We start from the raw sequence: 27,144 nt of genomic DNA, 5'->3' as shown, positions 1-27,144 counted from the left end.
AGGAGGGAATTCCAAAGGGTTTCACCCGTGCTGCCCTCACTCTGCAGTGAATTACACAGCAGAGTGCCAAATCCACTCGGTTTGGGAAGGCTCCCCCTTTCCTTGGTGCCAGGCTCCCCTGCCAGGGCCAGCAGCTGCTCCTGTGTGCACAGGGGGCAGTGAGCTCCTGCAAGATTCCACATCTCCAGCACCATTCCCTGGAATTCCTCTGGCCTCAGGTTCTGCCTGAGAGGCAGCAGCATGCACTTGGTGAAGCATGGAGGTGCTGCCCAGTTTGAAAATAGAATAAAATAATTACCAATCATTACCACTACAACACAATGGCTCACACAGAATTCGCAGGCAAAATCTAAATTACTCCAATTATCTTTTAATCAAGGTCTAATAATATTTACTGCAGTGTGCTCAGCTGGAAGCACTTCCCAAGCTGCAGCTCAGATGAACTGACCAGGATCTGTGTGCTCAGGAGCTCCTGTAATTTGTCACAAATGTCTCCAAAGTACCCTGAAAGGAAGAGCACACTTCCCAACAAAGCCGGGGGAGAATTCACACATTTCAGAGCCACAGGACATGGATCTGTGAGCAGATCCAGACCAACTCAGCAGGGCTGCACAAGGGATGCAGAGTCAGGTTAATCCAGGCATTCCCCATCAGCTGAGCCTTCCTGCTGCCACTTTCAGTGCTCTCCACGAATTCCCAAAAAACCAGAACTCCTCAAGTGTTCCATTTATTCCCTTGCTGCCCCACCTGTGACCAAGACAAGCATGCCACCTGAATTTCAGCTTCACTCCAAACCAAGGCTTCTCTCAGAAGTTTTTTCTTCTGCTGAGATGCACAAAGAGCATCTCCTTCAAACATCTGCCACGTGTGATGTTTCTATCCATCAATTCATTGGAGTGTTTTGATACTTAAAAAGGAATTTTATAGATAAGTAGATAGAAAGCAAGAAGAATTCAAAGGAAGAATGGCACACGGGTTATATCACTTTCAGGTGTTTAATGGCTTATGAAACTCTGAGCTTCTGCTTCCAATGTATAAAAAAAGGAATTTAAAAAGTCTTAACATATCAGAAAACCTGATATTTTCTCCTAAGAAATGAGTATGTTTTTACAGGCTCTTTGCTCAGTGTGGACTGTGTTCTGTGCTCACACCAGCTACCATCTCATGAAGGCAGGACAGGTCCTTCAAAGCCTGAAAATCACAGTGGTGTTCATGTATGGCCTGGGGCAGCACACTCCCAACCCCTGCTCCTCCACCAGCTCTGCCTTTCCACTCTTTACTGGCACCAGTCCCTGGTTCTGCTCGGCCTGGATAAAAGATCCAGGACCATGGATTCAGAGAGCTCAGCAGCTGAGGGACCACACTGGTTTTGCCAGGAAATAAGCAGCACTCAAAAGACAAACCGGTTGTGATTGCAGCTCTGTGTTTCAATGGCTCAGGCCCATCTGGTTTTGTTTGGGTCTTTAGATCGGTGAAAGGCTGCTGGCACTTGTGATTAAGAGGTCAAGCACTGAACACAAAAGTTTTTAAATCTACTTTTCCCCCCAAGTAGCACTCGGTGTCCTGGGTTATTGACAGCAGCAGGAGGCTGTGGGTGAACACTGCCCCATGGCCAGAAATGCAGGGAAAAGCCTCATTATCACCTAGGCTGGAAGTAAATAAACCCAACGGGACTTCACCTAATCCAAGCACATCCACTGCCTTTCAAATTCAATAATTGCCTTCCTTCCCTCCTCCTGAACTATCAATTCCTCTTTGGAAAGCCTAAAAAAAATTAAACATTGTTTTTTTTGGGTGGTTTTGATTTTGTGTCTGTGTTTTGAGGAAAGGGAGCCTCTTTTGTTGTTACACAAAAAAAAAGAAGCAAGAAAGGTACTCCCTTGGACAGAGGCCGTTAAAAATCAGATTATTTCCACAGCATTCTCCTATTATTCACCTGCCAGTAAAATATGTACACTCATTGTCTCTCTCTGAATGCCTGTTTTTATCTGACTGAGGCTATATGGTCATTTTTGTACTTATTACTGAGTTACTAAGTTTTTTTCCTTTCTTCTTCTAAAGCATGTTTTTCTGTTCTCAAAAACTGGGCCACATGCCTCTGAGGAGAAAGTAGTGCATTATTTCATTCCCACCTTTTCTTCTTTTTTGGCATCTCTGAGGCCTGCTATGCCCAGAAGTGCTTCCACTCAAGCTGGACCATCAAATCAATTATCACAGCAGTCTGCTTCCCAAATATGAATGGCAATGAATGACAACAGGCAAGGCCAACTTTCAGCTTGGATTTGTCATTGGCAATGGAATTTTTTTGTTTTTTTCTAGGGATGTTTGGCAGAGTGGCAATTTGACCAAACTCTTCCCCCTGCTGTCTGCAGCTGTGGGTCCCCACGTGCAAAGCTTCCCCTGTGCTGCACCAAAGGTGGGAGAAAAAGAGAGAAAATAAGACATAAGGAACAATTCTCACCATAAAAGTTCTCTTTTCTGCTTATTTTTACTCCAGTCATTGCTGGCAATGAAAGAAGGGAAAGGCACAATGACAAACTGTTTCCATCCCTAGATGTTCCCAGTTTCAAGGTACAATTATTTTTAGTGCTGTTGCATCATTTCACCAGAGATCCCCACGTCCAGCAAAGGGTCAGGGCTTTGCAGCTGGAGTGAGCACAGCCCTGAAAGATTAATTAATTACTGTAGGGAAGGACTGTGGACAATACAGCACAATGCAAGCTAACACAGAAAATTAGAATAAACCAAGAAATCTTACCCCTTACTCACAGTCATGGTTTGGAATTCATGTTTTCCCTAATGAAAAACCATTTATTCTTTTGCTAAGAAGAGAAATAAATATGTAAATACTATATAAGTACTAAATGTGATATATTTAATATAAATATATATAAATATAAATATCTAAAGTATATTTATATATACTTTATATATATAAAGCATATATAAATATATACTTTAATATAAATAATTATAAATATAATTAAATATATTTAATTTATATTAAATATTTATATTTAATATAAATATTAATAAATAAATGTGATTCTAAAAACATATTTCTAGAGCTCTCCTTCACTGACACTACTCATTCAAAAACCTGCAAAGAATGAAATTTATATTAAAGCCTGGCTTAATTTTTGCAGAAGTGATCACATATAGACTAAGAAAGGGGATTTTAGGCAGGAACTGGGACACAAACCCAGGAACTTTGGGGTGAGAACCCTGCAAAGGCTGCATTACTGCCAGTGCACAAAACCCCCGTGGTCACAGAGGAGAGATTGCATTGCCTATTTTAGCAAAAACAATTTCAGCCAAGCAGGCAGCAATTTCCTCCTTCCCCCACAGACTCACACCAAAACCAACACAAAACCTGGCTCAGGGGCTCTCAGAGGCTCTGGAGCTGAGTGAGCTCTGTGCTGGCACCAAGGGAGGGTGGATGGTTCCACCTAGTGGCACCCACCGGGCCCCAGTGCAGCACTGGGACAAACTGGGAGCAGCTCCCCGGCCAGAACCTCTGCTGGCATCCTTCAGCACATCCCAGCCCCCACTGCTCACAGCTCCATCCAGATTGAAGGGAAAGGCTTTTGGTTTGTACCAGTTCAGTCGTTCACTTGCTGAACGTTAATTTTAATTATTTTTTCATTAATTCTCAGTGCAAACCAGAACCCAGACAGTGTCATTTACTCCTTAAACCATAAGGGCTCTTCCCAGGAGCTCCCTCCAATTGATCCATTTGCTAAAATGACAGGATTTCTACAACAAATTGTCAGAAAATTCAGTGTACAGGATGACATTTGTGGGTCCTTTTGTTGTCTGCCTCTTTTTTACACAACTGCTCTCATCTGTGGCCAAGAGCAAGTTCTTCCTGGGTCAGACTGCTCCAGCAGCTGAGAGCAAAAAGGGTTTGGCTGCTGGGGGCTTTGATGCTGCCTCAAAAAAGCTGCTTTTATCCAGTGGCCCTGCTCACCCCCCAGCACAGCAAGCCCAGCACCACCACCCTGCTCCACTGACTTTCATCTCCCCACCAACAGGGACAGGCTCCAGTAAATGCTTGATTTAAATGCATCTTTCTGTGTGCCTGGAACTGCAGCAGACACAGCTCGTCACTCTCCTTCCAATAAATAACACCCAGAGGTGCCACAGATCAGATAAAGAAGGTTTGGGGGTTTTGGTTTGGCTGGTAAAGTGTGAACACCTCACCTGAACACATTTCTGAAATCATCTGCTGGAGTTGTATCATATCCTGAAGATGCAAATGTTAAAAATGTTTGCAGAGTCTTATTGATAACAGAGCTTTTCTAAATATAAAAATATTTCAGACAAGTATAAAGATATTTCAGAATACAGAGGGCAAAGAGAGGGTTTACAGCAACCCAAACCCCAAACCCCAGCGATGTGAGGTTCAGGCACCATCTCCAAACCATCTCCTGCTGCATGGCAGGAGGACAGGAAGGCTGGAGAGGTTTCCTTGGGTGCTCCCCACTTCCCATCTGGCAGTTGTGGATTCTGCTCCACCAGATAAATAACTAGTCAAGAGTGAAGAGCTGAGCTGAGCTGCTCTGCAGCACATCCCCAGGCCTGACTACCTGTCACATAATGTTGGGAGCAGAATTATGCCTGGAAAGGTTGACAGAGCACAGATTTATCTCTCTAAATCAAACACTGTGTGTTTAGCTAAACGCAGTGAACTTTAACTAATTAGCCCATCATTACAGTAAATTCATATTGAGTCATTTTCAGAAGGCTAAAGCCAGAGCCCAGAGTATTTACACTTAACCTGAAGGACTGAGAGTAACAGAGAGCTATTGGGAGAGATTTCTTCTTAAAAAAAAATACCAAATGCAACCTTTTCATGCCAATTATTCGAGGGAAGCCCTTTCTAAAATAGACATTAAAAAAAACCCCTAAAAATATACATAGATCTAAAAAGAGATGAGCTCAGCTGGTCCAAGCCAGGTGCTAAAACCACCAGAGTTAAGGGGTGAGTCCCTGCATGGCCATCCACTTCACACCTGGATTTGATGATCCCTGAAGCTCCTTTCCAACTCAGAATATTCTGTGGTTTCTGTGAGTTATCTGTGCACAGGAAAAAGGAGTTGAAAGTGGAAATCAAAAGGCTACACAGTCCCATAAACATCACATTTTCATTGCTTCTGTATTTTATATCAAGTTTTAAATAAAGGGAAAAATCCTGGGGAAGAGGAATTGCACTTGAACAGACCCTCCCAAGGATGGCAGTGTCTGGAAAACCATCAGGGATCATTCACACCATCCTCATGGCACATGAGGGCTCAGTGCCAGAGAGCTGTGCTGACCATTCCAGGGAGCCCTCTGAACATGAAACCTTCCTGGGGTGCCAGCAGAGCAGAACCCAGATCTCTCAGAACATGAAATGTTCCTGGGGTGCCAGCAGAGCAGAACCCAGAGCTCTCTGAACATGAAACCTTCCTGGGGTGCCAGCAGAGCAGAACCCAGAGCTGTCAGAACATGAAATGTTCCTGGGTGCCAGCAGAGCAGAACCCAGAGCTGTCAGAACATGAAATGTTCCTGGGGTGCCAGCAGAGCAGAACCCAGAGCTCTCTGAACATGAAATGTTCCTGGGTGCCAGCAGAGCAGAACCCAGAGCTGTCAGAACATGAAATGTTCCTGGGGTGCCAGCAGAGCAGAACCCAGAGCTGTCAGAACATGAAATGTTCCTGGGGTGCCAGCAGAGCAGAACCCAGAGCTCTCAGAACATGAAATGTTCCTGGGGTGCCAGCAGAGCAGAACCCAGAGCTGTCAGAACATGAAATGTTCCTGGGGTGCCAGCAGAGCAGAACCCAGAGCTCTCAGAACATGAAATGTTCCTGGGGTGCCAGCAGAGCAGAACCCAGAGCTCTCAGAACATGAAACCTTCCTGGGGTGCCAGCAGAGCAGAACCCAGAGCTGTCAGGACATGAAATGTTCCTGGGGTGCCCATTTAAATAGATCAATAACCTCTTAAACAGAAAAAAAAATTAAATACTCTCAAAAAATGAGTAAGTGAACAAGTACAAAAAAGCCACATCAAACCTCCAAAGAGTCCCTAAATTTCCCCACAAATTCATCCCCCTCACCTCCCTGCACTGAGGAGCAGTTCCTCCAGAGCAGGCTTGGTGCTGCCCTTGGTCTGTGCATGCTCCATCCCTTCACTGCTGCCCTACCAGCGAGGGTTTGGCACAAATGCAACTCCAGCAAAATGCCAAACCTGCTTTAGAAATGCTCCTCCACTCCTGAAATCCTCCCCCCTCAGTGCTACAGAACTTCCTGATTCTTTAACAACACAATTCAAGAGATTTTCCTAAGAAGTTTAAGGACAGCTCAGGATTGATTCATTTCTGCTCACTCAGAATTGATTCATTTCTGTTCACTCATGATGAGCTGCTCCTCCTTTCAACCAAACCATGATTGCCTTCAGTGAAGAGAGACCTTTTTGAGATGTATACTCCTTAGTAAGAGTGTCTCTATTATTTCAACAGGAAGTAAATATTCAGAAGGCTCCATGAACACAATTCCAGCTTCCTTCTGAGTGCTTATCCATTAGGAGAAAAAAAAATGAAACTTCCAGTAAATCTCCCTTCAAGGTTTACACTCTGGTAAAGTAGATTTAAAAATAAAATAAGCTTTTGTCAAAAGAATCTTGTAATGAACAGATTTTACCAGGAAAGAAATTGCCAGTCATCTTTGCAGTGTCTGACAGGGATGATAATGTATTTTTTCAGGAGTGAATCATCAGATCTGGGTGGTTTTTCTTGTTCTGGTTTTCTGGGAGGTTTTTTTTTTTTTTTTTTTTGGGGTGGTTTGTCTTGTTCTATTTCTTTTGTAAGGAAATTTCCAAATAGTTGATTCAACACCTTGCTGGACTTTAATCAGCCCCCAGTGTTGATGGAAGTTGCTGCTGCTCTCAGACTCAAACTCTGCTCCATGAAGCCACAAGGACCTTTTGGGTCCTCCCTGCATCCCATTCTGGTTTGGACACAATTTCACAGAGCCTAAAGCCAGCTGAGCTGACAATGTAACCTGATCACAGCACAGAAAATGCTGTGGCCCTCCAAGCTGAATGATTTCTCCCTCTCCTGAGGGAATACTGGCAATAATGGCTTTTTTTCCTATTATGTTATTTTAGAAACTTGTTCCCTTTAAAATGAAAAAAAATCATCCCCACAATGACTGAACATTTTCCCTATTTCAGTGTGGTATGTCTATTTTAATTTGTAATTTAAATTTGTAGGGAAAAATGCAGGAAGGCTGACATTCCACTCCAGTAATATATTCATGGAATTACAGACACATAGACAGCATTGTAAAATTTTATATACTCTCCTTAGAATTATTTAAATAGAACCTTCTTCACCAACAGAAGAAATACCCAATGCCACAAGAAATGGAAGAAAAAAATACAGAAATCAGAGAGAAAATGAGAAGTGAATAAAATGTAGATCCAAGGAAGAACTCCAGTATCTCTGTTATTTTTAGACCTCCATCTGGAAGGCACTATCCAGTGTGTATATAGTTTTTAAATAACAATATTATGACATTATATACTTCCATGAGAGGGTAAAGGAGATGAGCTAATGCACACACTAATAGATATATTAGTGATAATGTTCTTACAAAATCTTATATCAGAGCCTATTAAATCACTTTCCCCTCCAAAAGAGAAATCAGCTGTGTAACATGCAGAGATCTTCTACTGAGAAGATCAACAAACCATATCAAAGGTTCCCTTCTGCAGGGTGTTCTGAGCATGGCTAAATAAAACCAACTCTTTAAAGGCTGCTGTCTGGATTTTACAGAATAAAGGCAATTCTGGGATTTGAAACTAGTTCCTCTAAAAAACAGGACGATCAGAATTATTATTAATGAACATCATCAATATCTCACATCTGGTTTTAGTCATCATTAAAAATAACTTCATGCTAATTGCAGCACCCTTTAAAACACAACAGCATTGAAACTGAAACAACCTAGCAGTGCAAATGTCCTACAATTAACCAGCATGGATAGTGCTCAGGATGTGAGAGCAATTTTGGAGCTCCATACATTACAAATGTTCCAGCTCAGCTACATTATGTTGAGGCAATAATGTGCAATAATGAGATGAACCACCTGTGCTGCAGTTTCAGAAATGCAATGGAGACACTGACAGGAAATTGGGTTTGAAATGATGATTGACCAGGTCTCAATGATGCCTCAGGTTTTAGTTTTTATATTTTCAGATTCTCTGCTGCGTTAGTGTGTGGGTCTGGGTTCATATTATGGGATGGTGAGCTCTGTTCACAGAGCAAGGAGACAAAACAATTCCTGCTCCAGCTGGGCACCAAGGACAAATGACCCAAATCTCAGCCCAGGAGCACAAACCCCGTGGGCTGGAGAGAGAAAAACAAGCAGGGTGGGAGTGCCTGGGCTAAAGCTGGGCTGGGACAATGAACTGCAAGGTGCAAATGGAGCAGAGCTGATCCCAGGGAGAGACCCCGTGACCATTTTGGGGCCATTTTGGGTCATCCTGGGGGCAGCCCTGGCTGGGCTCTGGTGCTGCCCAAGGTGGGTCCATGGAGGAGATCCTTGGAATCAATCCCTGCTTTATTCTGTGACTCTGCTCCAGCTCAGCCTTCCCAAGCACCACCAGCTCTCCTGAAATCCCAGCCTGCCTGCAGCTCACCAGTGCCTGCACCTGACAAAGGGCACTGCCAGGCACAGTCAGGCCTGCAGCCTTCTAAGTGAATAAATGGCCAGAGATGCTTTGTAGAAAGATGCAAAAGAAATCACAGATAAAATGTGCCAACAACGTGCCAACACACAAATCAGCTCCCTGAAATTATCTTCCCCCACACTCCTGAAAGCACAAAAGCAATCCAACAGAGGACCAGGTGATATCACAAAACTGGTAACATTTTCCACTTGCAACAAGCCATAAAGACCAAACTCTGTTTTGGGTAGCACAGCTCTGTGGGCACCATAGCAGCAGCAGAGGTCTGAGCCCAGAATTCAGGTTGCATTGCCATTCCACACGTGGTCCCTCCTCTGCAGAGCTGCTCCAAAGGCACTGCTGGCCTCGACCTGTCCCTCTGCCACTGCACACCTGGGCTGCACCTTGAACTTACCCTCTCCGAAGGACACGAAACTAAAAACAGCAGGAAAATAAATTTATTCCTTGTGAAATGAAAAATTGTGAACCTAAAACATCAGGAAAATAAATTCTTATGATTCTGAAACTAAAAAATCAGGAAAATAGAATTACTCGAGGCAACTGCAATGCTGACCTCCCACAAAATGACATAACTGCCTGCCTGAGATGGCATCAGCACTCTGTAACTGAGCACTGTTATTGTGGGGTTTTTCTCTTATTTTCTCCTGCTAATGCCAGAAGAAAATGTGAAGTTTCACAGTTTGCTGTTACACCACAGCCCATAGGGTAAATATTGCCTCTGCAGGAGGGAAACAAATGAAGTTCTTACAGCTCAGTGACAGCCCCAGTGAAGGACCTGGGCCAGAGGCTCCGTGCTGAGGCTGGGGACCCAATTCTGCACCCTGGAACAGAAATCCTCCCTATCTACAAAATAACCATTTGGACCTAATGTCACTTCAATTAATCCCCTCCCAAGTCACACACTGCAACAGTGATTTTCATCTCTTCCCTTTCCATTCATTATGTATATATATTAAAATATTAAAGCCAATGTGCTTTACCTCAGTAAACAGTACTGTGGGAGAAAATTTTTCAAATGGAAGTGTTTCACAATAATTGCATGATAACACTGTCAGCACTGACAAAGAAAATTCAAATGGCCAAATGCAAATTAAGTTAGCCTTGCATATCGTTCATTACTACTCATGTAGTTGGTAAATGAATGCATGAATATCCTTTCTCTGCATGTAAAAGAAGTTCCTCTAACTTCAGCTACTGCATAAAGATGCAGCCAGAACTCAGCTATCAATCTCTGGAAATGGAGGCCTTCCCATCCAGCAGGACATAGCTCATTAAAATAGAGCAGTTTTCAGATTCAGTGTGAATTAAAAAATAAATAAATTCAGAGCGATGAATGACTTCCAACTGGTACAAAATCCTGCTCTGTGACCTTGGCAGCCTCCTCCTGGATCATCCTTTTGATGGGCTGCTTGCTGGGAAGAATTCCTGGCTCCCAGAAAAGCTTTGTTTTATTTGTATGTTTGTTTGTTTTATTTGTAAAAATCTATTTCACGACACGAGGTTCAAAAAGGCTTTTGGATTTCTGAGGGCTTTTAGAAGGTTCAGAGGCAACTGTGCCAGAGCATCTCCAAGAGGAAGGAGCTCCACAATAAACACTGTGAGAGACTCCAGGGCTGCTCTGGGTGCCTGCAGAGTCCTGTGATCAAACAGACACAAACAACTTTAAATGAATAAACATAAATAAATATGTATGGAATAATAAATTTGTATGGAAATTGAAAATGAAATACAACACAAGTTCAAGGTCTGGAGCAACTGGCACAGTTCTGCACGTGTCTGGCACAAGCCCAGAAGTTCTGTGGTACCAGCTGCAGATGAAGAATCCTCAGCGCTCCCTGGAACTCCCATCACCACTCCTGGACAGAGGGTTTGTACTTCAAAAGGCACAAAAATCTCAAATTTCATAATTTTGGATCTTAGGGCAATTCAGTGAAGTAGCACCAGTGCTGAGTTTTAAAAATGCTGAAACTTGAAAAATACTCTGAAACTTCACAGGGAGAACTTTTCCCACTGCACTGAATGCACTCCGAAGCACACTAATAAAACCAAGGGGTACAGAGCTCTCCTTAGCCTGGGTAAGTAATTAAATGCTTTATGTGAACACCAAACTGAGGTAATTAGTACAATTACATAGCACAATAACTTTCTGAAGGACACCCAGCAGAACCTGCACGTGGCTTTACCACTTGATGGCACATTTTCATTTGTTCAGGAAAAACTCTTGTTTTGGGAAATGAGAATGCATCCAATGGCAAACAACAACTTAGGTTCAGAGAAAGCAGCACAAGAGATCCAAAGCCCAGAGCTCACAGTCCCATTTCCCTGTGGCTGAGGAGCTCCCCAAACATTTACAAACCCCTGACATGCTCTAGGCCAGCACGTGAACAGTCCCTGCACGCCAAGAGCAGAAAATCAATTTTAAACACGACAAATCAATCTCCAGCACTTGCTTCAGACAAGGGTCACACACCCACAGAGGTGAAAGCAATTATGCAAATGTACAAAGTTCCTGAATTTCTGTCTTTCTGTCCAGCCAGTGGTCCTGGGGTGTTCCTGGAGCCCCTTCACTCCGTGCCTGCCTCAGGGAACGTGGTGTCCACCCAAAAACCTGGAGCATCCAGCCTGAGCAGGCTGAAGCCTCCTCAGTCCCTTTGTGTCTGCTTCTCCTCCATCCTGCCTGCAAGGGGAACTCCTCTGAAAACTCACAGAATTCGGGTTTGGGCTGCAAGGGACCTAAAAAAATCATCCATTTCCAACCCCCTGTCATGGGCAGAGGCACCTCCCCTATCAAGTAAAGTCTCCCCATATCAAAGCTGCTCCTTTCATGCCAGGCCACAGGAAAAATGCATTATCTAACGACTCCTTTAATTACAGAAGCCATAAGACAAAATGCAGACACAGTAAAAACAGATTATACCACAAATACCTATTTTTAAACAGCTTTGGGACTGTTTATGGAGCTCCCAGGACTCAGGTAACTTGCTGAGATTCAATTTGAATGGTGCCCGTATTTATATTTAGAAATAAAAAGCAAACTTAAATCTACAATAGTGCCATGATAGCAAAATGAGTAAATTTATTATTGGTGATCTTGTTTAGCCCTTGCTTTTACAGATGTGGGAATTTTGAAGCACTTGGATCTTGTGTGAGTCCCATCAGTCCACAACACCTGACTGTAAGCAGAAATCCTCCACGACACAACTGCATAGCAAGCATGCCTCTAAATACTCAGCTCCTCAAAGCTCAAATGTTTGAAAAGATGAAGAAGTTTAAAATACAAACTGATCTTTAAACTCAGGACTAAATTTTTATAGCCCATAATGGGTATTTCCAACTTGATAACAGGAATGTAATGTTAGGGATCTGTTCCTCTGAAAGGGATTTTATTGAGCACAAATTCAGGGCACCTCCCACCTCCTGGCATTTGAACATTTCTGACATTCTCACCAGTGCACAGATGCAGGCATATCAAAACCCAGCTCATTCAGACAACTGACACATCCAGAGTGACTGACAAGGCTTTCAGGAAAGCAAATTTGCTTTGAGTGAAGGTTTTTATTTGAATGTGTTCAGGTAAATGAGGATTGTGCAGGCAGAAACCCAACTAACCCTCCAGATTTTATTTAATGCAATCAGTGCAAAGGTCCAATTAGTTTAGAATGGTATGCAAGCAGCAGTGAGACTTTAAGCACTGCTGTATCTCCAAGCAGAAGACACAAGATTCCTAAAACAGTAACCCTCTATTAGAATTCTGATGCAATGAAAAATACCCACCTACTTAAACTTATATTTTAAATTAAAATGTCTGAATGCCATATGAAAATTACCAAAAATCATTAAAAAAATAGGAACACTATAGCCACAACTCCTTTTTCTCTTGCAAAGGTCAACCAAGGAGTGGAAGCCCACCAAAGACACAAACCAGAGGCTGAGACTGAGCCAGGGAGGTTCAGGGGCTCCCTTTCATTCTCAAGGTGTGCTCTTAGCATGGAAATAACGACAGGGCAGCAACTGGTCTGATTTTGGTGCAGGAATTAAAAACAAATCCAAAATGTGTGCTAAGAGAGCAGAGGAAATCCTCAAGAAACACACAGATCTAAAGCAAGAGAAGCTCCCTGCAGCTCCCTTGCAGCACTGCATCCCCAGCAGAGAACCACAGAAAAAATGGCCCAGGGAGGCTGCCAGAGTTTGCATACATGGGAGAGGACACTGGTTATTAACATTCCTAAAAGAAATTAAATTCCACACCAAAAAAAACTCAGAAACTTAATAAAAAGAGCCTTAGCAGAATAGTTAGCTCTGTGCAGAAAATTTGCTTAGGCTAATTTAGAGAAAAAAATTATTCCTGAATTGGTCTTTTAATAATTTCCCAGCCCAGGGCCAGGAACAAGGGCAGGGATTATTGTGCAGCAGCAGGGCTGGGTGGCACAGATTTTAATGGCACCCTGGGATAAATGCCACCTAACACTGCTCTTGATTACCCCAACATTGGCAAACTTGTACAATGCAAGGGCATTTCTGGCAGAGGAACCAACATTTCCAGAGGCTGATTGCTAATGATTATTTTGTAGGCTCCCTAAGCAAAGCAATGCACTGAAAGGACAATCTCTCTCCCCAAAATCCAGGGGCCAGAAACATTAAAGTGGAGCACTGAGCTCAGGAGAGAGGAAGCACACAGTGCTTTTGCACACTGAGAAATCTACAGCAGAAAGAACACAAAAGAGTGAAATGTAAAACTAGAGGAGGGAGGCAGGAATTTATTATTATTACTTCCATGACCTGCCAACAAAACCATTTTTACTGGAAAAGTCTGGGGTTGTAATGCAAGCCATTAAAGTGTAGCTTTTCATTTCCAGGCTTAGCAAACAAACATAATGCATCGAAACATATTTGAAATGGGCTTTATTTCTCTGAACCTGCCTGTACATTTCACAGTTTGATTTTCCCCAGCAGAAGTACTGCAATGAGCAGTCCCTCTCTTCCCTTCTGCACCTCTTACCCAGCCTCAATCTGACTGGAAATTAGTTTAAAAGAAATTATTTTAAAGGCATGACCATGTAAGCACAAATATTCTCCAAGGTACAGCAGCAACCCCTGTAAAAAAGGCAAATTGAAGAGGTGGAATGACACTCCTTGTTGTAAGCCTGTAGTAATTGGAGCTCCATTATCCAAATTAATTAATCCCTCCCAGGTCCAGCCCACTCACCTAAAGCCACAGGGAACACACTCGGGATTTTTTTTTTTTTTTTTGCTTGTTTGTTTGGTTTTGTTTTTCAAAGTTGTGGGGTTTCAGCCAAACTGATCCAAAATCTAGAAGTGAAATTACACTTTGTTCCTTCTGAGTTAAATTTCCTTCATGAAAACACTGGAAGAAAACACAACAAAAGCTAAATTCTGTTCTGATTGCAGCCACTGTGAGGGTGTGAAAGCTCTCTAGTTTTAATTTTCACCAGGAGAAGATGCAAACAGAGTGAGTTTGGAAAAAGACAGATCTAGAGCACATCCATGAAAAGTGCACAAAAGTGAACCCACTGTTAGTGCTGAGTGGTTTTGGGGGCATTTCCTTTTTTAGGAGTTTGGAAATGGTTTTTTTGCCTTTCTGTAGGGGCCACCTGTTACCAAAGAATTAGCAAAACTACAAAAAGTAAACAAGCAGAAGTTGTTTTTTTCTCCTTGCTAAACTACAACCATAGCTGACACAGAAAAATGAGATCTGTGTCCAAACAGGCAGGAAACTATTAATGGATTTTCCTCTCAGACCATAATGTGTAATCAAGACAAGTTCAAAGCCAAAACTCTGCTGGACAAGTCCAACTTTGAAATAGCAACACCTTTATTAATTTTTCCCCATGAGTGTCCCAAACCCAGGCTGACTCCAGGGGAGTTCAGCTCTAACAATGCCCAGAAAATCCCTGCACTGTTCCCTGCCCACAGACAGAATTATTCCATTTGCCAATCACAACCACACAACCCAGCAAGCCCAGAAATCCCCCAAGCTCTTCTCTTTTATTTCCTTTTTTTTCCCCTTCCACTGGACCAGAGGAGGCACAGAATTAATTGTTGATTCCAATCTCACTGGATGGAACTCTGCAGGACAGAGTGGCACCAAGGAGGGAAATGCCATTGCTCCTTTTTTGAAGGAGAGATGTGGAAGGTTGTAAATGTGGTCCCAGGATTTTCATGCTGTAGTTCACTGCTCAGAAATGTCACAGCCACATTTTTTGGTGTGTAGACAAGTTACTCACAAAATGTCACCTATGTTTCTAAACCACACGAGAAAATTCACACGAATGTTTCAATGAGATATTTAACTGGTGCTTACATTTATTGCATCCAATTCTCAACTCTTAGCTACCCCTGAAAATTTCACTTCATGGCCTTCTTCTCCTACAGAACACTTACATTTGGCCAGAGTCTGGAACTGGAATTCCAAACACTTTTCTCACAGTGAGCTCTCCAAAGTCAACCAGCTCCTTACATTTAAAAGCCAGGCCCCTCTGGAACATCACCTGACTCAATGAAATTCCAAACACAGAAGTCAGAGTAACTACATAAAGGAGAAGATCAGTCAAAGGGATTTTTAATTAGCTCTGTCCCCTGTTTTTGCTGAGGAATCCCTGGTTTTGCCCCAGGTTCAATCATCCTTTGTTTTTTCAGCTGCAGCAGATTCTGTGCAATCTCCTCTGGTCCCTGGGAAGCTTTGCTTTGTCACCACTTGGTGACAAATGTCTCCTCATGTCACAATACTGAGAAACCATCTCTCAAAATGATACTTCTCAAGATAGGGGGGAAAAACCAAATTTTGACGGAGGATTTCTTTCAGGTCTGATCTGAGAGCAGAAACAAGCCCTGAATTAAGAATGATCCTGGAGCTGTAGTTGAATTGATTTCAGAGTATGAACAAATCAAGTCACTTATTTGGTTTTTTTCATAAGATCATGCATATGGCAAATTAAAAATAATTATACACTACCTTTGCTATTAAAGAAGGTAATAGAATTTGCCTTTTCTCTTCTTTTCCTCTAAAAAAACTCATCAGCCCACATGAACCTAAGCCCAGCTCACTGAGGATCAGGGGGATTAACATGGCTTATTCATGACCCTCTTTTGCCAAACATATCCAAACCAAGCTTTTGATTTTATGCCAAATAACTTCAACTGTAGATTTTAAAGACTGAATTTTTTACTGTAAGACATGTTTGAAATGAAAAATTGCAAAACACAGTTGCCATGAGGTTTGATGAGAAGTGAAAGCAGAGTAAATGCATTTCACAAAGTGTGTGCCACTGGAATGTCACAACCAGGGAAGTGAACGAAGGAAACGCTGCCACTGATTAACTTCTCAAATTGTCTCAAAAGCAGCTTTGCAGGAAGAAGCAATTGCTCAGTCAAGTGGACAGAGTTGAGTCCAAAACCATTGTCTTCCTCAGGAAAACTAAGCTGTCTTAATGTATTTTTACTTTGAAGACTCCAAGTAGTGGAAGTTCCTACCAGAGCAGAACACACCTAAGAGCAGTGCTTGGAAATGATGATCAATGCTCAAATCTCATTTGTTAAGGAGCTAATGCTCATCATGGCACCACCTACAATGAATGAATGGTACTTACAGCTGTAAGGATGAAGCACACACAGTGCAGGGATGTTTAAATTCATTTCAAAGACAACAGGAGCCCTTAGAGCACACAGTAACCTGGAGCTGCAGGTTAAAAATCTGTGACTGGGCTGGGCTTTCACAGGAGCTCCCTGCCCAACAGCAGCCCGGTGAAAACTGCTGGCAAGTCTTTGCCAAACAGCTGCAGGCTGCTGTGTTTGCAGCCCAGCTGGAGCTGCTCAGCCCACAGCCCAAGGAGTGCAGGATGTCCCTTACCTTGCGCTCGCGGCGTTCGTTTCCTGCGGTCCCTGAAAGCTGCTCCCGACTGCAGGGCCTCCAGCAGACTGTCCATCACCCCTGTCTCATCACCCTCTGCAAGCAGGAAAGCAAAACTCCATCAGTACAGCTGAGAGCAGACTTCAGAAGGAAACAGCAGCCCAAGTGCTGTCCCATTTCCATGATGCTGCCAAACGAGAGGCAGGCTGCTGGCAGGGCAGGGGGCACTCCCTCCCTGCTGGGGGTGCTGCCCATCGGGCAGAGGGGATGCCAACCCTTCTTCCAGCTGGGAGATGTTCCCCTGTGCACCACTGATGGCATCCTCAGCATGCAGACAGGCAGCTGCTGCTCAGTGATGGCTGCCTCGCTGCTGGGACAGCTGAAGGCTTGTCTGAGGTGGAACCAGGTCAGTTTAATCAATGCATCTGATGGCACTGAACAGCAGGAAGTTCAATACTGCAGTACACAGAAAATGTTTTACATGATGCCTCCTGACTTGATGATTCACGAGATCTTTGGAAGAATTATCTATACAATCAATAGCAAGGATGGTCCTCAGGTGCCATAAAGAGAATGAGGAGGGATAATCATGCAGTGAAAGTCACTGGTGTAACATTTTCTCAACAGCTGAATTTTACTTCTGCTCCATTTTTTATTTTGCTTTTTCCAAATCCAGGCTAACTTGCAGCCTTTAAATTGCTGGACTTTATGGTGCATTATGGAAATCTGGATGGAAAAATTATTTCTTTTTATATATTTGAGTCTTTACATTCCTTAGCATTTCAGTCTGTTAATAACAGTTGACAGCAGCATTCAGCAGCATGAGAAATAGAGGTCAAAGAACTGAAAGGTTACAAAACTACTGATGAATGCCTCTTTCTGTTCCCACATCTGTGCTATAACCCAAAACTAAAATATAGGTTAGGCTCAGCAGGCAGGTGGACATTTCACCCACATCTCTCAGACTCCAAACTCATATAAATTTCCCCATCTGGGAAAGAGAAGATCATTACTTTATGCAAAAAAAATTTACATTATGGTAAAACCTTCTGAGTCACACGAGGTGTGGGAGGTTAGAGGTACATTCAGCTCTCAAATGCTCAAGTTTAAAAGCAGCCTGTTAATGAACCAGCTGTTCTGTCCTGGCTTTATTAGACTCAATCCACACCTGATGTAAGAGCACACCTAAAACAGAACCTGGTTCAACTTTCTACAAGCTGATCATTGGAAGAACTACTTGAAACCTTTAAATTGTACATCCACCTACCTGCCACCATTCCACACACACCACACCACACACCCAGAGTGAGAGCAAAGGGAGCAGAGCAAGTGCAGGAACCAGCACAAGACTCTGAAACACCAGCTTTAATCACATCCCATCTAAAAGCCTCAAACAACTGAGCTCCTGCAAAACAAATAAGCAAATCAGCTTTTCTCAATTCCCCCTCACATCCAAAGCCAGAATTTTCTTTAAACTGTACAACATAATTGTTTTTCTTTGTGCTTCTTATCCCTACCCATGCTTATTCATTGATTTCTTGTTGGCTCTGTATTAAATTTACCTTCAAAATCAAAGGTCTGTGAATACACTTTGTCCAAATTAATACACATCAAGCTGGTCTGAAACACTTAATGGCAGTGACTGCAGACCCAGAACTAGTTAATGTCTTAGAATATTTAATGTGCAGAAAAATTACAATATTCTTCGATCTTCATTAAAAGTAAGAGTTGGCAGAGTTCATTAAAAAAGACAAAAATCCTTCAATACTTCATGAATGTTTATGCAGCCTTCCACTTTTTTGCTGAGTGAGCTGCTCTACCTGCTAATTACTGCAACTGCCAAAAGCCAGCCTGGCTTTGGGATGCCAGGGTCCACAGCATAAAACACATTATTGAGGCAGCTGGAGGAAAGAGTGATGGGATTTTTAACTCCACAAAGTAAAATTCATGCAAGGTCTGATCTCAGCAGTGCATCCTTATCACAGTCTTCAGGTGGTCAGGTGGGAACTGCACAAAGAACTGCATTTTCAGGGAGCCCTGATTAAAATTGATAAATAAAATGCAACAGAAATTTCAGTCTTTCCCTGGCTGCAGTTCTTCACACAGTAGCAGCTACCTCCTCCATTTGTCTTTTTTATACCACCCACAGCAATTTATAGACACAAATAAAAAACAAAGACAGAAATTGCCAGAAGTTTGAAAACTAAAAACTTATTTCCAACATTTCTGTCAGCAGAAACAAAACACATAATCATTATTTGTCTTTTAGATGTCTTTCACTGCACACAAGGGCAGGAGTTTCATCTGGAACAAGTCATTTTCTTCCTCATTGTTTCTTCTCCAAGTTGGCCCCAAGCATTTAAAAAAGAGAAAATGTGTGGAGACATGCAAAAAAAAATTGGTAATTTCCTTTGATTGGCCTTAGCAGAGAGCCAGATTCACTCCAGTGCTAAAGAGGACTGCAAAAGGATTCCCAGGGATGAACTGAAGTGACAACCACGAGCCCCATTTGCTGGAATCTGGGTTTGACACCAACCCTGTTCCCTCTGCTCTGGAGCCCCAGGCTCAGGAGTGGTTTTGGGAGGTTAGAAATGCTCGTGCTCCTGCAGGGCCCAGGGCTTACACCAGTGCTGCTCAGCAGATTTGGGCCACTTTTAATGCAATAACAAAGACAAAATAACTTTCTTCTTCCATAGAACAATCTTATTGCTCCTTGCACTGCTGAAGAGACTGACGTGCAGAAGATTTGGAATAATTGAATTCATGTGTGTAACTTCACAGGCCAGCCAGGAGCTCAACAGGGAGTGCCCAAGAGCTCCAACCTGCAGAGGTGACCAAAGAAACAGCAACAGACCCCCAGGATCCCGTGGGCCCAGGAGCACTGGGGCACCAGCTTGATTGCAGCACTGCAGGAGAGAAACCACCCTGGAACAGCCTGTCAGCAACCAGGGGTGCACTCCAACCCAGAGTGCTGGGGCTGCACTATTCCCACACACTGCAGCCACTGCAGGCATGCAGGACAGGCTGCACACACTGCAGGGATGCAGGACAAGCTGCACACACTGCAGCCACTGGAAGGATGCAGGACAAGCTGCACATACTGCAGCCACTGCAGGGATGCAGGACAGGCTGCACATACTGCAGCCACTGCAGGGATGCAGGACAAGCTGCACATACTGCAGCCACTGCAGGGATGCAGGACAAGCTGCACACACTGCAGCCACTGCAGGGATGCAGGACAAGCTGCACACACTGCAGCCACTGCAGGGATGCAGGACAAGCTGCACACACTGCAGCCACTGCAGGGATGCAGGACAAGCTGCACACACTGCAGCCACTGCAGGGATGCAGGACAAGCTGCAGCCACTGGAGGGATGCAGGACAAGCTGCACACACAACAGCCAATGAAGGGATGCAGGACAAGGTGCACACACAGCAGCCACTGCAGGGATGCAGGACAGGCTGCACACACTGCAGCCAATGAAGGGATTCAGGACAAGCTGCACACACTGCAGGGATGCAGGACAAGCTCCTCCTGAGCGCTGGGAGCTGGGCAGGGCCAGCAGAGCAGAGGGAAGAACCCTGCAGGACCTCTGAGTGCAGCACAGCCCCAGGGCAGCCCTGCCAGCACCCTGAGCCCAGCCTGGCCCTGCCTGGGCTCTGTCAGGCAGCAGTAGTGACCAGAAGGGCTCCAGTGGAAGCTGAGGGTGATGTTTCAGCAGTGCCAGCTGCTGGGATAGCTGGGGGCTGCAGAATCTCCCCCAGAGCTCAGCCCAGGGTCCAGCTCAGTGGTTCTGCTTTCCTCAGCTCAGAGCCACAGCTGGGAAGGTGCTGCTGCTCCTGGGCTGTTCTGCTGCCCTCCCTTCCTGCTGTCTGCTCTGATTGCTACAGGAGTCCCTGTACAGATTGACAAACATATTTTGCTGGCACGTTTTTATTTTCAGGTATTTTCCACGTGCACTTGCAAAACATCTTGTACCCATTATTACAAATATACAGATTGCAAACTGACCTAAGTTAATAGGAGTAGATACTGCACAGCCATCTGGGCAAAGGTTTACAGGAATTTTACAGGAAATTTTTCATCATTTAGGCCCTTACTGGAAGAGTCCAGTCAAATATCTCATTAGGTAACACATGCTGCCTCCTGCTGCTCCAAAGAGTTTTGAAATTATGCTTCTATTCACATCTTGCACTACCCTGTTTGGCTTTGAACTTTTATGCACTTTTCAAAGTCTAATGGGTGTCCTGTAGAAACTTTTAAACAGGACTTTTTATTCATAACCAGCACCAGAATTTTTAATTGCAATACATTCACTTAAAGAGGTCAGCTCTCAATGTCTTTGGGAAAGCGTGTTTTTGTGTTCTCCTCATATATTTGCATTTTATTCATTTGCTAAATTCATTCTGCATGCATAATAAATATCTCCAGGAAGCAGTCCTGCTCTGCAGCCTGCAGCAGAGTGGTGTCTCGTGCCTCCTCTTCACTTTTTAATTAGAGGAGAACCAGTTAGGACAGTGTGGCTGAGAAGTGAACCCCCAGCTCATGGCAGTTTACAAAACAAGGCAAAGCCTTGCTTACACACCAATTAAGAGTACTGTTGATGATAACCTGACCTCAGGCTTCAATAAATTAATAGAAGAAGAAGAAGAAAAAAATCTGCTTTGTTGTACAGGCAGGCTATTGAAAACAATGTTTGAAATGCACATTTATTTTAGTTCTTGGGAGAAAATGTCCCAATGGTCAAGGTCTGCTGTGGCCTCACTGAGATGCCCCCAGACAGCCCCTGGAGCCTCTTCCTGCAAGTACCCCACCTCCAACAGGCTGCAATGTGAATTATCTGGAACAAATGGGAAGAGATTGCCTCTGTGTGGGAAAGGAAAGATTGTGCAGCTCATTCAAAAAAAACCCACCCCAGAAAATCCCATGTGACACCTCAGTAATTACACCTGGAAATGAAGTTCTGCTGCAGTTCCAAGGCTGCATTTAAGCTCCAGTCCTGAGCAACTTGTAATTTCTGTGATGAGCACAACAAATCACCAATGCTCTTATTGTGGTTAATAATTTCCTTTAAAAGTTCCTTATTATTGACCAACTAACTCCTCTAACATCTTAGGGAAAAAAGGAGTTTTGGGAACACATTTTGAGGAAAGGGGAGTTCTTACACATTCTTGATGACTTTTTACTTTCTTTTTTAGTTTATTATTGGTGATGGTTTGGACTGGGATAGAGTTTATTTTCCTCCCTGGTGGGGGCTGTGGTTTGGAACTGGAACCTGTTGATAATTCAGGGGGTTTTCTTATCACTGAGCAGCCCTCACCCAGAGCCAAGGGTTCTTCTGCTCCTCACCCCATCCCATCCTGATTCCTGAACCAGCCTTACAGTAAGGCTGATCAATAATTATTTCTGAAATGCTTTTTAATGCTGGAAGTTCTACAAAATGTCAACTGTTTTACAGCAGTTACATTGAGATAAACCAAATCAAGGCTACTTTCAGCATTAATAACAGTACCTAGTTTTTGAAACACAAGTAATCTCTCTAAGGAAAAGCTGAATTTGCATAGAAAACTTCCTGAAGTTACTACTTGTCACTGTTCAGTAAACAGTCCCCAAGAAACCTACTTTAAAGAGAAAATAATCCAATTTTCCTTTCTTCCCTGCAATTATCCCAATCACAGATTTGTCAGTCTGATAATTTCTGCCCCCAATAAACTCAATCAGGAGGTACCCTATGGGCCATCTTCACTACCAAAACCACATTTTTCCAGAGCAAAACATTTAAAGGTGAGATTCAATTTCAAGCTGTAATTTCCTCCTAACTTCCTGTCCACGTCCACATCCACTTGCATTTCTCCTGAGCTGTTTCTGACCCATTTAGCAGCAGCTCAGTAACTCTGACACCCCATCCTCTAGACCACTTTAAACTCTGCACCAGCAGCTCTTACAAAGGTTTTTAGCAATTCCTGCAGAATGGCTTTGAAGAGGAAAACTCAAACCTGTGGATGCTCACCTGTGAGCACAATGCAAAGCTCAATCTGGTTTTTGTGCTGTGAATATCAGCTTCCAGGAGGTGTGCAGCACATTCAAACAGACCAGCAATGTCAATATGAAAAATAATGACTTCCCAAAGGAATTTCAACATTTGCCTCATTGACATCCAGCACCACAAACTAATAATCTTTAAAATGTAAATAAGAGCCAAGATTTACCACTCCAGGTACCCCATACCATCACCAGCCAACACAGAAATCCAAAAAGACATTTACAAAATGACATGTAACTCGTAATAAGCTTAGTATGGATTTCTGTTTATGCTGAAGGACGTGGAAGGAAGACAAACCAACCACAAAAGCACAGAATCATCAGAAAACTGCAGCAAAAGCAACCCCTGGAATTATACCCTGCACCAGTGAAATCAAACACCAGCTCAAGGAAACAGAGCACACCAGTGTGAATAAAAAACCCCTGAAATCTTCGAAGGGGGTTCTTGGGAAGGGAAGGCAGGAATATCCATCAGCCTCCAGCACAGAACTGCCCTGGCATCACCTTCATCTGCATTAGGGGAGAATGCTGAGATGTCTGCAAAACAATTAATTCAACCTAATTGGGACTGAGAAAGCTCATTCTATCTCTTCTCTGAATCCTGGTAGTTAAAAGGTGATTTTAATTGCCATGGTAATCAGATATAATGAAGAGCAAAACTGTTTCTGATTAAATAACATTTGCATCAGAATTGCAGTCAGACACTTTGCAGCTCCCAGGAAGATGAATTCTCCAATTCTTCTCCTCTCTCTCTTCAGGCATGCACAGAGGCAATGCTGCAGGAATTCTGCAGATGTGGAATCAGATGGGAGTCATGAAAGGCTGCTCCTCCCAGTTCCTCTCCCATAAGGAGAAAGAATTGTCCATGGTTTGAGCTGGCAAACTGCAGATCTGCAGGTGTGTGCATAAGGCAGAAACCTTTCTGTGCCTCCAAACCTCACCAGGAAACCTGGGCTTTGCACCTGATGCTAACCATCTTCATAACTTCTTGAAATATTCGTTTTTATAGCATCTCTTAAAATATTTTTGCATTCATCTTTAAATATTTTGGAATGCTCAGCAGGTTTTTTGTCAGTTTACATGTAGTGGTTATGTGGCAGCTCAGTTACACAAAGCCCAAAACCACCAAACTGAGCCAAGTGGGCTTCAAAACACTGCCAAAGTCTGAGTTACTTCAGCACTAGGAAATATTCAGAACAACTCTTGATTCTGGCCACACTGTGCTTTTCTATAGTTGCACCAAGAAACAGATATTAATTTTAAGTTAATTAATTATAACTAACCTAATCTGGATTCTCCAGTGACCACAAAACTGAATAGTCAGAAAACAGGAGAAATCATTTTTACAGAGCTGCACAAGAAGCTGTCAAATGCAGGAAGCCAATTGCTCTGACCTCAGAGGCTGCAGCTCTGAGTCCAATTTGACTCTGGGAGATGCAGAGAAAAGCTGAGAGAGGGTGAGGTTAAAATGAGCCTTTGGGTGAAAATCACCTTGTCCAAGTGACAGCTTGAGAGGACATCTGCCTCCTTCCTCTAAGCCTGTTGTGTCACATTCCCTTAGACAAATTCACAAACTATTTATATAAGCAGCAATGAGCATACAGAAGTAGCTGCATCAAGAAAAAATTAGTTATTTGGCAAAAATAGTCAATTGAATATCAATGTCATGGAATCCACTGGGGATGGAGGTTTAGCCCTCCTCCTACCACAGCAGCTGAGCTGCAATAGGTGAAATAGGTGTTTTAAAATATTTACAAATTGGAAAAAAATATTTTAGAAGTATTAACCTAACTTTGTGTCACAGGTTTCCAAACATTAGTCATTTAAATGGCAGTTTTGGTGCATTGGGCCATGTAAAGACATTCAGACATTTGCATTTTCATTGAGAGAGGACTACAATGCAAAATGGAACTTGACTTGTATCATTTAATAGGGGAAGACTTTCATGATGGAAAGCAGAATGCTGTCAGTGTGATTTGTGCCACTGCTGAGAGTGGTGTCCCCTCACCTGCCTGGAAGGGGAGGGAAAAATGAAGAAAAATGGAGGTGTGCTCTCAGGGCTGAGCTGAGGCAGCTGCACAAGCTGGAACTCCAAACTGAGAGCCCCAGCCCTTCAGCCCAGCCCAGGGCACTGACAGCAGCCTCCAGTGAGCTCCCCACACTTTTCTGCAGCTCACCAAACTCTGCCTGCAGTGTGCCCAGTGAAATAAAACCCCTGAGCACTCTGGCAGAGGGAGGTGCTGAGGGGACACTGAACTGCTCCTCTTCCCACTCTCAGCAAAGGGCCTGTCCATGCTACCAAGGACATTGCTGTGGCAGGTGGCAGATGTTAAAGAAATGTTAATCATATGCTGAAAAAATGGATTAGAAAGTCTCATTAGAAACCTTCACTGGTTGAACTTCACAAAGAAAAGAAAATGTATTGATGCATCCCCATTGTTTAAATTTTACCTTTGGTTTATAGCTCTACTGAAATAGGACTAATATAATAGGAAGTATACTGAAATTAGATTACTCTTTAAATTATCTGATAATAAAGTTTGTCATCCATAGACAGGAATTTCTGCTCCAGAACATTCCATGCTGTGCCAGTGCCAGCTCCAGCAAGGCCAAGGATCACAGGATTTGTGGTAGCACTGCAGCACTTTTCCCTGAGCCTGTTCAATGGATAACAAGGACAGGTGTTTTTATTGCTGGGTCAGATTAGCAGATTAACACAAACTCAGAGAAACTGAACAAAAACTGCAAGGGATCTCTTGCCTGAATCCAATTTTACCTCTACTTGCCTTCTCAGGTAGAGAATAAAGCCTCTATTTTACAACCTTCTGGAAATCTGCACAGCATCAATACCAAGCCCACCCCACTCCTCCTGCTTTCTTAGCTCACTCTCAGCCACAGAGGTCTCGTGTGAAATGCAATATTCTCCCAGCTGACAAGCTCAACACATTGCTTTTTATCGTGCTGAAATGTCACTCTGTTCTCAGGCTCCGAGCTCAACTAGCTCTTCCAGCTCCTAATAGGACTACTGGGAGAACATCCATCCTAACACAGACCCCCGAGCCCAAAAAGAGACATTAATTGCCACAATACCTTGATTATAGAGATGTTTACAGAATGAAATTAACAACAAAGCAAGGAAGACACTTCTTCTTGGAAGTCAATCCATAAGGGGAAAAAAAAAAAATCAATTAAGTGCTACAAATGCAAAAAAGCCAATAATTGACAACAACACGCCTGGAAAGGAACATTACACACATTAAGGGCACAAATGGAATGACATGACCAGGTAGGCTGAAACAAACCAGAATTTTCCACTTTGAAAAGTGAACTTTTTCCAGCTTTAGAGCAGTCAGCAAGCACTTCTCATATTGACCAGAAATAGCCTTCAGTTTGTTACTCCTGACTTGGTTTTGCCTTTTTTAATGATAATCCCCCAGCTAAAAATGCTGCCTTACCTTTGTTCATATCAATCAGCTGCTGCTTCTTCTTCTGTCTCTCCAGCCTCTCCCGCTCTGCCTTCTCCTTGGCCAGCTTGGCCCTCTTGGTCTTCTCCTCCAATTCTCTTCTTTTGTTGTTTTCTTTTAATGCCTCCTGCATTAGGGGAAAGGAATGTGAGTGTCTGTACACTGAGGAGAACCAAAATAACCTGGTTTGAAACGAAATGAGAGGAGAAGAAACCAGGGACTTGACCCAACACTTGGAGCACGCTCAGAAATCTTGGAAAGATCATAATGCACCACATTATTTGTACATGTGAGAATTACTGACCAGAGCTGGAAACTGAAAGGAAACTGAAATAGCTTTGTATTTATGATAAAGGAAAAAAAATAATTTTTTTTTCCAGCAGCAATATGTTTGTATTTTCCCTGTTGAGATTGCAATATTAATATTGTGCCATGCTCTTAGGAGGGATGAGTGGGGAGGAAGCCAAGTGTCCACTGTGATGGAAATTCAATTACAAGTGGCTGAAACTCAGGTGCTAGAACTTAAATATAATTCATCAGTTTTTTTGGTGAAATAGCCAGTCTGGGTGTCTAAAATTCAGAAAACACAGGAGCAGAAATGGAAAATAGCTGAATTTTTAGGTTATGACTAAAAGGTCACTGAGGTAACAGGTTATATACTTACTTATAGAGCAAATTATAAATCCAAGACTCCCAAATGCTTCCAAATACAAAATATTCATTCAAGCCAGGGGCAGCACCTTTCAGTGTGCCATTTCAGGGGTTTCCTGAGGTCAAACACCACATTTCAGCCCTGTTCTGCAGAGACTCTGCTGGTACCCAGAGCCTCACTCCAGACTGCCCCAGGACCTGCCCCAGCACTGAGCCAGCTGCAGCACAAACACCACAAACACCTTTTCTTCCAGAAAAAAGGCAGCTAAAGGGCAAAGCCAGTGCCTTGTCCCTTCTGCTTTTGGACAGTTCTGTCACTGCCTGTTCAATCCCCCTGACAGAGATTTCATTTTGCTGCAGCTTCCCAGGCTGGAATGGGAGGAAATGC

At 43.2% G+C, this 27,144-nt stretch overlaps 1 protein-coding gene across 4 annotated transcripts in view; it reads right to left on the bottom strand.

Moving 5' to 3' along the window:
- DIAPH2 (diaphanous related formin 2) overlaps positions 1 to 27,144 on the bottom strand; it is a 172,026-nt gene that overhangs the window by 35,738 nt on the left and 109,144 nt on the right. For all 4 annotated transcript variants that reach the window (XM_059859301.1, XM_059859302.1, XM_059859303.1 and 1 more), the window contains 2 exons: positions 26,097 to 26,232; positions 16,599 to 16,694 (listed from right to left, as the gene is read on the bottom strand). In XM_059859301.1, coding sequence (XP_059715284.1) covers positions 16,599 to 16,694; positions 26,097 to 26,232 — 232 coding nt within the window. The remainder of the gene's footprint in view (positions 1 to 16,598; positions 16,695 to 26,096; positions 26,233 to 27,144) is intronic.

Source organism: Haemorhous mexicanus, chromosome 14 (assembly GCF_027477595.1).
Source record: "Haemorhous mexicanus isolate bHaeMex1 chromosome 14, bHaeMex1.pri, whole genome shotgun sequence".
Classification (NCBI taxonomy): domain Eukaryota; kingdom Metazoa; phylum Chordata; class Aves; order Passeriformes; family Fringillidae; genus Haemorhous; species Haemorhous mexicanus.
The sequence above is the reverse complement of the archived record's forward strand: the minus strand, read 5'-3'. Positions and strand labels throughout refer to the sequence as shown.